At 39.4% G+C, this 15,000-nt stretch overlaps 1 protein-coding gene across 50 annotated transcripts in view; it reads left to right on the plus strand.

Moving 5' to 3' along the window:
- The first annotated feature begins 10,762 nt into the window (after positions 1-10,762).
- The window catches only part of LOC127970208 (protein yippee-like 5), a 4,503-nt gene continuing 265 nt past the window's right edge, over positions 10,763-15,000 (plus strand). The window contains exons 1-7 of one of the 50 annotated variants that reach the window (XR_008156559.1): positions 10,763-10,942; positions 12,973-14,021; positions 14,269-14,298; positions 14,330-14,349; positions 14,455-14,484; positions 14,639-14,660; positions 14,792-15,000. The exon at positions 14,792-15,000 is cut by the window's right edge and continues 265 nt beyond it. Coding sequence is in view for 45 of the 50 variants with exons in the window: in XM_052572524.1 (XP_052428484.1) it covers positions 13,854-14,236; positions 14,269-14,525; positions 14,558-14,638; positions 14,671-14,939 (990 nt within the window). In the remaining 5 variants the exon portion in view is untranslated. Of the gene's footprint in view, positions 10,943-12,972 lie in introns of those variants that run through there. The other 49 variants (XR_008156561.1, XR_008156558.1, XR_008156560.1 and 46 more) reach the window with 49 other exon arrangements.

The raw sequence follows: 15,000 nt of genomic DNA on the forward strand, positions 1-15,000 counted from the left end.
CGCTGGGATGTAAAAACACGGCATTGAAACACGTCCTTTCGTTCAGGCGGCAGGTTTTGATGTTTCTCACTTCTCCCGAGCGCACTTTAGAGATTTCGTTCCGCGTGAGTCATGGAGAAAGTTCATATATGCTGTATGCGAGTACTGATAATCTTAAGTGTTTCGAATGTGGAAATTTGGGCCACAAACGTTTCTATTGCCCGCACAAAAAAGTGGACAATGAACAGCCTTTGCCTGTCGTTTCAACCGAGAGCGGATCGTCAAAAGATAACAACAGTTCGGATATCGTGGAAATTACAACGGCAGGAAAAAAAGTGACAGAGAAAAGGCCTGCTGAACGAATCATCGGGGATAATGAGGTGAGTGAAAGCGATGGTGAGAAAGCTGGATGTAGTTATGCTGTTGTCAGGCATTCAAATCATGAAGTTGAAGATGTGGTTGAGAATGTGACACAGACAGATGTACAAACAGTGGAGGAAGGCTCAGTAGATGAGTTGGATGGAATGTCTCAATGTACAGATGATAGCATGAAAGATGATGATCAATGGGTGGAAGGTGTAGATATGCCAACAGTGGCGAAGGAAGATTTGTATACTGTGGCTGAAATCAGTGAATTTCTTGATGAAACGAAGGGTAGAAAAGTTGAAGTTAGTGATTTTTTTCCAGACTTGGAGAAGTTTATAACATCTGTTATGTGGGCAAGGAGACATAGCAATCATGAAGAGCTTTCACAGCAGAAGCGTTTTAGACTAAGAAAACACATCACTGCAATTCGACATAAAGGTAAAACTGAAAAATTTGGACCAAAGAGGGGTAAAAAATCTAACTAATAATCACTATGGGTAATACGCTTTTCTTATTGTCTGTCTTTTTTCTCTCTCTTCTTCTGATGGACACTTTACGGGTGGGATCCTTAAATGTTAATGGGATGAGGGATAGGAAGAAGGCAGGAAATATAATAGAATTTATCAGGTTGAAAAATTTAGATGTGATTTTCCTGCAAGAAACTCATAGTGATATGAATAATGAGGTTGACTGGCGACTGTGGTGGGGTAATGAGTGTGTTCTTACTCATGGGACTAACCTGAGTGCAGGAGCTGCAATTCTTTTTTCTCCTACCACTAAAGTTAGAATTCTGTCAAAAAAAGAAATTGAACCAGGACGGTTATTGGCAGTTAGAGCTGATATTAATGGTCTGTTTTTTGTTTTTGTTAATATATATGCACCTAATATTGGATCTGATAGGATAAATATTTTTAATAAATTGAAGATCTTCTTAAAACAACAGCAGGTTAATGATTTGATCATTTTAGGAGGGGATTGGAACTGTACACTTGATCCATCTCTTGATAGAAATGGAGAAGAACCTAATTTTCAGTCACCTACGGTTTTAGCTAACATTGTAAAAATTTCTAACTTCACGGATAGTTGGAGAGAAAACAATCCTATGGTAAAACAATATACTTGGGTAAAGGTGAATGAGGGGAGAATTTCAGCTGCACGTTTAGATAGATTGTATTTATCAAATAATATGAAAAATAGAGTTGTACATACAGCTATTATCCCCACATATTTTACTGATCACAAGCTTATTACTGTTGACTGTACTTTGATATCGAGAAGAAATAAGAGGTCATATTGGCATTTTAATGTAAAGTTACTTCAAGATAAGTTTTTTTGTGAATCCTTTAAGCATTTTTGGGAAACTTGGAAAAGCGAAAAATGCAGATATGAAAACATAATTCTCTGGTGGGAAATTGGTAAAACACATATAAGAGAATATTGTCAACAATATACATCTTACTCAACTTTGTGTTTGAAACGAACTTTGGAAGGGATTGAGAAAGAAATTCTAGTCATTGAAGAGAACATGATGAGAGATCTTGATGCGTATGTACAAGAGTGGAGTGATAAGAAATTAAAGTTGAGTTCTGTTCTAAATGAGAAAGTTAAGGGTGCTCTTGTGAGGAGCAGGTTTATGTTATTGAAAGATATGGATGGGCCTACTTCTTTTTTTTTTAACTTGGAACATAAAAGTGTACAAGAAAATAAAATGCTTAGTTTGAAAAACAGTAATGGTCATGATACAAGCGATCCCGTAGAAATGCGAAGATTGGCAGTGGACTTTTATTCTAAGTTATATTCTGCTGAAAACACAGATGAGAAGAGCCAGAATGAACTTTTACAGAACCTTCCCTGTTTAAACGCTGAAGATAAAAAAACTTTGGAATCAGAACTTACCTTTGGTGAATTAAGTGCTGCGGTATCAGGACTTGCCTCAGGTCGTACCCCAGGTATAGATGGTCTACCTGGCGAGTTTTATAAGCACTTCTGGACCTTAATTGGAACTGATTTCTACGAAGTACTAAAAGAAGTTTTTCGAATAGGTTTGATGCCTAAAAGCTGTCAACGAGCAGTTTTAACCCTACTTCCCAAGAAAGGTGATCTTACCTTAATAAAGAACTGGAGACCGGTTGCACTTTTATGTTCCGAATATAAACTAATATCAAAGTGTTTGGCTAACAGGTTAAACAAGATAATGCACAGAATTATACACAAAGATCAATCCTATTGTATAAAGGATAGATGTATCACTGATAATTTGCATTTAGTGCGTGATGTTGTTGATTATGCCTTGGAAAATAATGTTGATATAGGAATTTTATCATTAGATCAGGAAAAGGCTTTTGATCGAGTTGATCACCAGTTTCTTTTCAAGGTTTTAAAGGCTTTTGGTTTTGGAGACAAGTTTGTTTCATTGATAAAATTGTTGTATAATAATGCCACATGTATGATAAAAATGGCGGGTGGACTAAGTGTTCCTGTTAAGGTACAAAGAGGCATAAGACAGGGATGCCCACTCTCAGGGCAACTATATAGTTTGGTCATTGAACCTCTCCTCTGTAAATTGAGAGAAAAGCTAACGGGGTTACAGACAAATGTTCTAAATTGTAATGATTGTGTGAAAATCTCAGCATATGCTGATGATATCACTGTGGTTTTAAGAAATGGATATGATGTTCAGGTTTTAAAAGATATTTTGCTGAGTTATGGGAAAGCTTCATCTGCCAAAGTAAATTGGGATAAAAGTGATGCACTATGGTGTGGTGTGGATTATAATGGACCGCAGCTTCCAGCTAGATTACAGTGGGGAAGGGCTGGGTTAAAGTACTTAGGGGTATTTTTAGGTAGAGAGGAATATAAGAAACAGAATTGGGAGGGCCTGATGGAAAAGGTGAGTGCAAGGTTGTCTCACTGGCATTGGCTGCTCCCCCAGCTATCGTACAGGGGAAGAGTTTTGGTCTGCAACAACCTTGTTGCCTCATCCTTATGGCATAAAATGACTGTCTTAGAACCCCCTGAGGAATTGGTGGAAAGTGTTCAAAAACGTCTGGTGAATTTCTTCTGGTCTGGTCAACATTGGCTGAGAGCATCTGCGTTATATCTACCTAGACAAGAAGGAGGCCAAGGATTGGTGGACATTAGAAGCAGATTAAAGACTTTCAGGCTTCAGACGGCAAAAAGACTACTTTATGGAAAAGATGTAAGCTGGACTGGAGTAGCTTGTGCCCTCTTAAGAAAAGCAGGCAATATGGGGCTAGACCGACATTTCTTTCTAATGGACACTCAAGGAATGGATTTGTCTGGACTGACACCTTTTTATCAGTCTATGTTGAAAGCCTGGAAAATATTAAATGTATCAAGGAATCTCCAGGATGTGAGAGGCCTTTGGATGAGAGAAGAACCCCTGCTGTACAATCCTGTTGTGGACTTGGACAATTTGAAGTCATCAACAATGAGGACTGTTTTAAGGAATGTTGGAATAACAAAGATTGGACATTTAATAACAACGAATGAATGGATGTCTGCTGAGATGCTGGCCGCTAAGCTGGGGGTGAGGTCAATTCGCTTGACACAGAGACTGTTGAATGAGCTCTTTGAACGTTTGCCAACGGATTTTAAACGTGGTTTGGAGACATCAAATGAAGATATAGATGTTCCTTTCCCAGAGTTAAAAATTGCACCTGCTTTTAATGCTTTTCAAGAAAGGGAAGGGATTTTGCTTACCTTCAAGACTCCTGAAATGGAACTTTTCAGTGAAACTGGGAAAAAAGCACTGTATGTCACATGTGTCAAAGTCTCACATATGAACTCTTTAGAAGGACTAAAAGAATCTAAATGGCAGGAGGATTTTGGACCAGGCACTTCCCCTAAAAGAAGCTGGGGGACCTTGTACAAACCTCCCATTGAAAAAAGGTGCGGGGACCTTCAGTGGAGAATTGTGCATGGTTTAATAGCCACAAACAGATACAGAGCACACATTGATCCACAGGTAGGGGAGGAATGTCTATTTTGTGGGCAAACAGAAACTGTTTTGCATTTGTTTTTTTACTGTGGTAGACTTGAAGCTTTGCTATCTCAAATAGAAGAATGGTGTAGAATTTTAGGAGAAGTGTTCTCACCTGTACTTTTTATTTATGGACCCATGTATAAAAAAAATAGAAAGCAGATCCACGTGATGCTAAACTTTTTGTTTGGGCAGGCCAAAATGGCAATATGGCTGTCACGTAAAGGTAAACTAAATGGTGTGGGGTCAACCGATGCAGTGGCTATCTTAAAGGGTTTAGTCAAATCAAGGCTAACGGTGGAACATGCGTACTATCAACTGATTAAAGACATAGAAACATTTAAATATACTTGGGGAGTGGAAAAGTGTTTATGTGAAATTGATATTGATGGTTCTCTGCAAATTAATTTCTAATTGTTTTTATTTCTCTTAAACAACGAATGGTTTGTTTTTCTGATCTGTTTTTAAACTGTGAGGTGTTTAGAAAATTTTTAAATTGTAATATTTATTACGTATGGTGTGGTGGAATTTGTGTGTAGTTATATTATGTGTAGTAATGTAATTATGTAATTTGTCCGAAAAATGGTAAATTAAAGGATTGTCAAAGTCAAAGTCTCACAGGTGTGTGTGTCTGTGTGTCTCTCACAGGTGTCTCTCTCTCTCTCTCAGGTGTGTGTGTGTGTGTCTCTCTCACAGGTGTCTCTCTCTCTCTCTCTCTCTCTCTCTCTCTCTCTCTCTCTCTCTCTCTCTCTCACAGGTGTGTGTGTCTGTGTGTCTCTCACAGGTGTCTCTCTCTCTCTCTCTCTCTCTCTCAGGTGTGTGTGTGTGTGTGTGTGTGTGTGTGTCTCTCTCTCTCTCTCACAGGTGTGTCTCTCTCTCTCTCTCTCTCTCTCTCTCTGTGTGCGCATGCGCGAGTGCGGAGCGTTTGGGACGTGTGTATGAGCGACTGAGCGGCTTGTTTGAGTGAGTTTCAAACTTTTCCTTCTTTTCTGGGTTTATTCCTTTTGAATATTGCTTTGGATTAGAGGATAGAGAGTCGGGGCGCTGACCTCTGTCAGCTTAGCTGATAGAGATGGGCTCAAACTCCGATGGTTTTTCCTGTTTGTCCGCGCGGCATGCGTGCAAGTGCATGCCGGCAGACGCGTCAGTGTCCATTGAGAACGTTTTGGTTGCAATTGGCAGAGAAATCGGTGCACAAAACATCATGTCTGCTTCTAGAATGAATAAAGCAATGGTTGTTTTTCTGAAAGAAGTTGAAATGGTCAATCATTTAGTGGAGTGTGGTTTGATCGTTAATGATGTTTTTATTCCTGTATTACCCCTGTCTAACCTATCGAAAAAGGTAATGTTGTCAAACGTACCACCGTTTATCTCTGATAAAGCGCTTGAGGACATTCTAACTCGTTATGGAAAATTGGTTGGAAAGATTAAGATGATTCCTCTGGGTTTGAAAACTCCAGAGTTGAAACATGTCATGTCATTCAGACGTCAGGCTGTTATGATACTGAGTGCTGAATTTGCAACGCTTGATGTGTCGGTTAAACTAACGGTGCTTGGAAAGGATTACACGATCTTTATTAGCACCGAGTCCATGAAATGTTTTATTTGTGGAAAATATGGTCACATTAAAACCACCTGTCCTCTGGTTAAAGAGGCTCAAACGGCAAGAAATGGAGTCGAATCTAATTCAGAGCCGAGTTTGAACGCTCCAGGGAGTAGTGGTCCGTCTGAAGAGAATAGTGAAAGTGCAGCGCCCGATCCGAGCGTGGAAAGCCCTGCGCTTACTGACATCGGAGAGCAGGTGCAGCAAGGTTGTAGTGTTGATATAAATGAGACTATTGCTAAAATAGCTGATGCTGGACAGCGTGGATCCAGCGACAGTGGGCAGGCTGTTGTTGAGCCAGAGCAACCTGGAGAGCAAGATCAGCCTGTAGTGACTGATGGCTTGAACGAGACGCAGGCATTAAGTGGTAAAGTGTCTGACATTGATGCTTCACAATCGCAAGTAATAGATAGTGACTCGGACAGTGATTATTCAGAGTCGATTGCTGAAGAATTGTCTGAAACTAATTCACAGGGAAATATTGTTGGGAGAGTTGCAAAGTCTCGTTATTATACTGTGGAACAAATTAATGACTTTTTAAATGCAACAAAAAATCAGAGAAAGCCAGAGATTGAAATGTTCTTTGCTGATTTAAGGCTTTTTATTGAGTCCTCACTAGTTGCCATGAAGAAGGCCACTTTAGATGAACTAGATCAACCTAAGCGCTACCGACTTAAAAAGTTTGTTAGTGCTGTTAGAAAAAGACTAAAAAAAAAACCTTAAATAGTCATAATGAACAGGATATATTGGATTATGTGTCTTTTCTCTTTTTTAATCCTCATGGCATCATTTAACATCGGATCTTTAAATATAAATGGCTGTAGGGATGTACAGAAGAGAACTGCTTTATTTAAGTATTTACATCTTAAAAAGGCGGATGTGATTATGTTACAGGAGACACATACTGACGTCTGTAATGAAGCTGACTGGACAAACGAATGGTCGGGTAATATTGGCCTAAGTCATGGTACGAATCTAAGCGCTGGTGTTGCGTTTTTATTTTCAAAACGAGTACAAAATGATCCAGACTTTCTAGAAATATTGCCTGGACGCTTATTACGGGCTGATCTAACAATAGACAATAATAGGTTTTCCTTTTTTAACATTTATGCTCCTAATATAGGAAATGAACGAAGTGTTTTGTTTGGAAAACTCTCTGAAGAATTGTTAAAATGTCCTCAGGAGAACATTGTTATAATAGGGGGTGATTTCAATTGTACTGTAGATCACAAATTAGATCGAAACCATGAGGAACCTCATCCTAGTTCAGCGGGTGTTTTTAAATCTTTAATTAACAGACACAATCTGGTAGATGTGTGGAGAGAGGCTTACCCTCATGCTAAACAGTACACTTGGTTGAAAATGAATTCAAATAAGGTCTCTGCTGCGAGACTGGATCGTTTTTATGTTGAAAAGGGTAGTAAAGGAAGATTTTATGGCAGTTGTATTTCACCAACATTTATGTCAGATCACCATTTTATTTCTATGTCTATGTCTGTTCTGTCGTCTAAACCCTATCAGACACACTGGCACTTTAATAGCAGATTACTGCACGATCACATCTTTGTGCACTCTTTCGATCTCTTGTGGAAATCTTGGAGGGAAGAGAGATTTAGTTATTCATCTTTAAATCAGTGGTGGGACCTCGGAAAGGTGCAGATAAAAAACTTTTGTCAACAGTACACTGCACATAATACAGAAAATGTGAAAATGAAAATGAAGATTTTGGAGCAAGAAATTCTCCAGCAAAGCTACATTAATGAAGGAGGCAGATTATTGTCAGCTGACATCATAAAAACGAATAAAAGCCTTTTGAAGGATTTATTGGATGAACAGGAGAAGGAAACTCTTGTGAGAACCAGATATTTAAAGCAAAATGAAATGGATGCTCCAACTGCCTTCTTTTTTGGACTAGAGAGAAAGCCAAAAGAGCAGAATTTTTTCCATAAGCTGAAACTTTCTAATGGCAGTGAAACTACTGACCAGCGAGAAATTATAGCTTCTGCTATTTCTTTTTATGAGGATCTCTATCATTCAGAACACTGTGAGGAAGCAGCAGTTGAAGAACTTCTTCAAGGTCTTCCTCAGTTGTCATCGACTGAGAAGGAGGAGCTGGAGGGATTTCCAACTTTTTCTGAGCTGTCAAGTGCTGTGCTGGAGCTGAACAGTGGCAGATCTCCTGGACTGGATGGTCTGTCTGCAGAGTTCTACAAAGGGTTTTGGAATGTGCTTGGACAAGACTTGTATCGTGTTTTTCTGGAGTCCTTTAACCAAGGTGTTCTACCCTTGAGCTGTCGAAGAGCAGTACTGACTTTAATACCCAAAAAAGGAGATCTTGGATACCTGAAGAATTGGCGTCCTGTTTCATTACTGTGTACTGATTTTAAAATACTGTCAAAAGCTATAACCAATAGGTTGAAGAAATGTATGGCAACAATAATTCATGAGGATCAGTCATACTGTATCCCCAAAAGAACAATTTTCGACAACCTATTTTTCTTAAGAGACATCATTACAGTTGCCAAAACACATCAAGTTGACATTGGACTCTTATCTCTAGATCAAGAGAAAGCTTTTGACAGAGTGGATCATTTATATTTACTAAAGACGTTGAAGGCTTTTGGCTTTGGTCCACATTTTATCTCCTGTGTTAAATTATTATACAGTGAAACATCTAGTATGCTGCGAATTAATGGGTGCCTCTCTAGACCTTTTGCAGTAACTAGAGGTATACGACAAGGATGCCCTCTTTCTGGACTTTTGTACTCCATTTCTATTGAACCTTTTCTGTCAATTTTAAGGAATAAATTGCATGGGCTTGTTGTTCCTAGGTTCCCAGAAATTCCACCTGTAAAACTCACAGCATATGCAGACGATGTAACCGTATGTATCAGTAACACCGATGATATATCTGCTTTGATTTCTAGCCTGGAAATATTTCAGAAAGCAACATCTGCTAAAATTAACTGGGATAAGTGTACATCTCTGCTACTAGGAGACTGGCAAAATATAGACCCTCCTCGGCTTCCAGAACAATGTAAATGGATTAAGGATGGTTTTAAGGTTCTCGGGGTATATCTGGGAACTGAACTTTACATGAAAAAGAATTGGGAAGGTCTAGCTGATAAAGTTACAGGTAGACTCCAAAGGTGGAGGTGGATCCTTCCAAAGTTATCTTATAGAGGGAGATGTTTAATTGTTAATAACTTGGCAGCCTCAATGTTGTGGCACCGGTTTACAGTTTTGGATCCCCCTGAAGAGCTACTTGCTACAATTCAAAAAAGTTTTGTCAATTTTTTCTGGGATGGTTTTCATTGGGTTCCTCCGGGGGTTTTATATCTCCCAGTGACTGAAGGAGGACAAGGACTCATAGATTTAGAAGCAAGAGTTAAAACAATGAGACTTCAAACATTACAGAAATTGCTATACTGCTCAGATAAGATTCCCTGGATTGCATACAGCTTGTCTATTCTACAGGATATAGGAGGAATCGGAATAGATAAGCAGTTGTTCTTAATTGAAAAATCTTTTGTCTCAAGAGTAAGTCGTTGTATTTTAAAGTTTTATGAGTCTGTGTTTAGAGCTTGGCAATTGTTGAAGAAGGTCAGAAAGGAGAGTGAACATTACGGTGTCTTGGAACCATTATTCTTTAATTCTCTTTTTAAAATGAACTCATCGATTTCAAGTACAGTAGTTGATATGTTTTTAAAGACTGGAATAGTCACTGTAATGGACTTAATTGATTCTACAAAAGGTCAATGGCGTACGACTTCATCGATAGCTGATCAAGTTGGGCTGAGATCAGAAAGATATGTTGAAGGGTTAATAGAGGATTTCAAAAAAAAAAATTCCTCAATCTTTTTTGACCTTTGTAAAAACTTTTTTTGAAAATGGTGAAAAGTCCCTGACCTTTCCAGATCTTAGAGTAGAAATAAGATTTGAATTAGATGAAGATTTAAATAATACTTTGTTATTAAAGGGATTTAAAGATGTTTTGTTTCAGAATGTGGAAAAAAAGATGTTGTATGGAATGTGTGTGAAATCTTTGTTCTACGCTCAATTGAAAAGACGGACTGATACTAAATGGAGAGAATATTTATCAATTTCCTCAGAACTAACTCCATCATGGAGGTGTTTGTATAAAGCCCCTATTCCTAAGAGATCTGGGGATCTCCAGTGGAGAATACTCCACTGTGCTGTGGCCACAAATAGTCTTGTCTCAAAATTTAATGCAATGATTTCATTTACATGTCCATTTTGTAATGCTCCTGATACTGTTTTTCATGTTTTTTCTGATTGTTGTAGATTAATTCCTTTGTTTGAACTGTTGGGGAAAATATTTACTGAACTTGGGTTTATTTTTACAAAAAATCTGTTTATTTTGGGCTTGAAGTACAAGAAGGAATGGAAAGCACAGTGCACTGTGGCTAACTTTCTATTAGGGCAAGCAAAGTTGGCAATTTTGAAATCCCACACATGTAAAAATGATGGGGAAAATATTGATCTGGTTGGAATGTTCAAATCATTAGTAAAGTACAGGGTTGCTGTAGAATATGCCTATTGTAAATTAACAAATAACATGGATTTTTTTGATGCAAGGTGGAGTGTGAAAAATGCTCTTGTGGTGAGAAATGGTTTTGGAGAGTTATGGTTTAATTGGTAAAATTGTGAATTATCATTATTATTATCTAATTTAGTTATTTATTTGTTTTTGTGTGGTGCAAATATTGTAATTAAACTAGTTGTTTGATTAAAAGATTTTTAAAAGTCAAAAAGTCTCTCTCTCTCTCACAGGTGTGTCTCTCTCTCTCTCTCTCTCTCTCTCTCTCTCTCAGGTGTGTGTGTGTATCATGGGCCGTATCTTCTTGGATCACATCGGCGGGACGCGTCTCTTCTCCTGTGCTAACTGTGACACAATCCTGACGAACCGCTCCGAGCTGATCTCCACACGCTTCACCGGAGCCACCGGACGAGCTTTCCTCTTCAACAAGGTCTATATCATCCGTGATAGACAAACTGTTCTTTCAACGATGTGAGATTAGGTCTTTATTACTAAACACCCTACAGAGTGCACTCGTTCTTTCACTGCACGATTCAGTTTATTAAAATACATTTAGAAAGATCACAGAATACAAGATATGGGGCAGAAAATGTATACGTGGAAGAACAAATAGATTCTGTCTATACTGTTAAAATACCAGGGGTTTCTGCTTTTTATACTACTTAGTGCAAATAGTGGCAATTATCTGCTCCTCAGTATTGTAGTACATTATAAAACAGTATACAATAACTTGAGTGTACATTTTTAATTTTATTTCAGATTATTAAATGTATGACACCTTATCCTCTTTCTAACCCTACCAAATTCTGTATTTTCAGCTTTCTGATTATTTCCTTAATTTTCATTGAAAATAAATGCTTTTCTGATGTGATTTGGTATTTGAAGAGGCCAAACAAAAGTTTGCCAAAAGGCAGATTTGAACCCGGGGTCAATCTCAATGACCTCTGCACCACTGGAGATGACGTCATCGACTGGTGGGCGGAGTCAGGAAACAAGACTCGGTTTATATATTCTATAAATACTCATCCTAACCCAGCATGATTACAAATGTGATATTGATTTTATACAACACTCCAATAAACAGCAATTCATATTAAGAGACTTATGTTTTAGACTAAACATTGCCTGTTTTTGCAACAACATGACGTGATTTGTTCCTGAATGAATCAGCTGTTTAAATGATTCAGTTCAATCACAATGACTCACTAATTAACAGTGGTTTGCTGCCACCTGCTGGATGCTTTCATTTCACATTTAAAGTGGTTCATGTAAGGCCGGGCATACACTGTGTGAGAAACCAACTCTGTACGAGCAGATCATAGAGATGTAAAGTCAAAGCTCAACATTAATCATAGCTCATTACTGCACAACTCATGCACGGATAATAAATGATTAAATGAGCTTACATCTCACTGAACATTATTTAAAACATTTAGATATTACACAATGAATAGGCCTCTGGTTAAAGTTCTTCCACATACACCGTATACAGAAGATCAAGTATATTCAAGATCAGATCAAGAGCGGATTAAATATAACAAGGCAGACGAGATACACGAGGTGGAAATGTGAAATTGTAGGAATGTAAGAAATGTTCTAGTTTAATAATAAAGTGCTTGTGCACATGAGAGTTGGCTCAGAGCAGATATACGGTTAGGATGTGTGTGTCTTCGGTGTGTGTGTGTGTGTGAACTGAACACTGTGCAGGAGTGTGTATAGTGCAGATGTATGCCAGTGTCCATTTAGTGGCGTGTTTATTACTAATTGTAAAATAATGGACAATGGTTTATTTCCCTCTTTTAGTGTTGTTGCAGTGTCAGAGATGAAATGGTGAAGGTTGTGTTGTGGCTCAGGTGCGGTGAGGGACAGAGCTCGGGGTTTAGGACCGTGTCTTCAGCTGTGATACACCCTCACGAGGGACACACGTCCCACAGCCTCAGGACACACTTGTCTCTTACACATACACACACACACACACACACAGAGAAACCAGTCGCACCAGTCAGAGATCAGCTCAGATCAGGATGAAGTAAGTCACACAGTGTTTGTGCGGCTGGAGGCAGATCACCTCACCATAGAAGTGTCTGCAAAAAGAATAAATGTACATGGATCTTTTAATTAAATAAATATCAGTATTCACGTTTTGTTTAATATATCAAAACAGTAGTAATGCATATGTAACTGCAGGTCAAATACATTCCTGTCCTTCATTAAACAGTGTGTAAACATCTAAATATCACTTGATGATGAATTTAGTTGTTGCTGATTTCATTTGCTTGCTAACGGCCCAAATGTCGTATGATTGTAATTCATGGATTAAATGTAAGAATTTGACTGAAAAGATGACTTTATAAAAGAATATGGAACACTTGACCACAGTACGACCGTCTCAGAAACGCAGGAGGTGTAGTGTGTTGGTGAGGGTCTGGTGCTGATGCTGGGGTCTGTGATGTGTCTCAGGTGGTGAATCTGCAGTACAGCGAGGTGCAGGACCGTGTGATGCTGACCGGCAGACACATGGTGCGAGACGTCAGCTGTAAGAACTGCAACAGCAAGCTGGGCTGGATCTACGAGTTCGCCACCGAGGACAGCCAGCGCTACAAGGAGGGCCGTGTGATCCTGGAGCGAGCGCTGGTGCGAGAGAGCGAGGGCTTCGAGGAGCACGTCCCGTCAGACGCCTCCTAATCTCTCTCACGTCAGAGAGTCACTAATGAACACGCACAGCAGGACGAGAGCTTCAGATAAACAAACACACAAACAAACACGGCACGTAACGACCAGATCATCTGCACACCAGCGGATGGCAGTTCAGATTATTTGACAGAAATGCATATGTTCATGGCTTCTTTCCCGTGTTTGACATGTTTCCTCTGTAAGTATGGAGTTCTGTTTGTGCCAGAAGTGTAGACTGCTTTGTGGAGGTCAGCTGTTAATGCTGTTGTTTTTGTCCGTACTTCAGAAGTCTGTGCTCTCAGTTCTCTTTGGATATCCATATAAATAAACAGAACTGGCTCAATAATAAGTTTATCAACATGTTTCTAAAACTCTGAATATTATGATGATGACTATAGATTGATTGCTGCACAAGTTTTAGAAAACTCTTTTTGGGAAAAGCTAATTCTGTGTGTTTATCTGGATATTACAGAATGTAAGGCACAGTATTGAACTGAAGAACGGACACTAAACCACATCACCAGCAGCAGACAGACACACATCATGAAGGATCCATGACTTCTGCACTAATCTAACTCCATACATAAGATCTCCATCTTCACCGGGAGACCAAGGGTTAATGAATGCACCTGATGAAATGACGTAGATTTCTCTGTTTGTTTCCTTAAATGTTGAGGAGAGTTGTGATCCCTTCTCTATCCTCCGTTAGTCATCTGTGGTTTCAGTCGTGTGACCTCACAGATTCACACAGAGGTTCACACAGATTCACACAGGTTCACACAGAGTTCACACAGATTCACACAGGTTCACACAGGTTCTCACAGGTTCACACAGAGGTTCACACAGATTCACACAGGTTCACACAGGTTCACACAGATTCACACAGGTTCACACAGAGTTCACACAGATTCACACAGGTTCACACAGATTCACACAGGTTCACACAGAGTTCACACAGATTCACACAGGTTCACACAGATTCACACAGAGGTTCACACAGGTTCACACAGAGTTCACACAGATTCACACAGGTTCACACAGGTTCTCACAGGTTCACACAGAGGTTCACACAGATTCACACAGGTTCACACAGGTTCACACAGATTCACACAGGTTCACACAGAGTTCACACAGATTCACACAGGTTCACACAGATTCACACAGGTTCACACAGAGTTCACACAGATTCACACAGGTTCACACAGATTCACACAGAGGTTCACACAGGTTCACACAGATTCACACAGAGGTTCTCACAGGTTCACACAGGTTCACACAGATTCACACAGATTCACACAGGTTCACACAGAGTTCACACAGATTCACACAGATTCACACAGGTTCACACAGAGGTTCTCACAGGTTCACACAGGTTCACACAGATTCACACAGATTCACACAGAGTTCACACAGATTCACACAGGTTCACACAGGTTCACACAGATTCACACAGGTTCACACAGGTTCACACAGAGGTTCTCACAGGTTCACACAGGTTCACACAGATTCACACAGATTCACACAGGTTCACACAGGTTCACACAGATTCACACAGATTCACACAGGTTCACACAGGTTCTCACAGGTTCACACAGAGTTCACACAGGTTCACACAGGTTCACACAGGTTCAGGGTTTCAGACTGAAGAGCTGGTGTTTGTGTTGGAGCAGACTTTAGCACATGTTCACTCGATCTGTTTTCTTCACACACAGCGTGTATTAGATCACTCTACTCTTGTATTTCTACACTTTTAGAAACTATCTTCCTGTGTTCTGTTGGAGAGGAGTGTGGCAGTAATCTTATTCTTGTGTTGGT

Source organism: Carassius gibelio, chromosome B13 (assembly GCF_023724105.1).
Source record: "Carassius gibelio isolate Cgi1373 ecotype wild population from Czech Republic chromosome B13, carGib1.2-hapl.c, whole genome shotgun sequence".
Classification (NCBI taxonomy): domain Eukaryota; kingdom Metazoa; phylum Chordata; class Actinopteri; order Cypriniformes; family Cyprinidae; genus Carassius; species Carassius gibelio.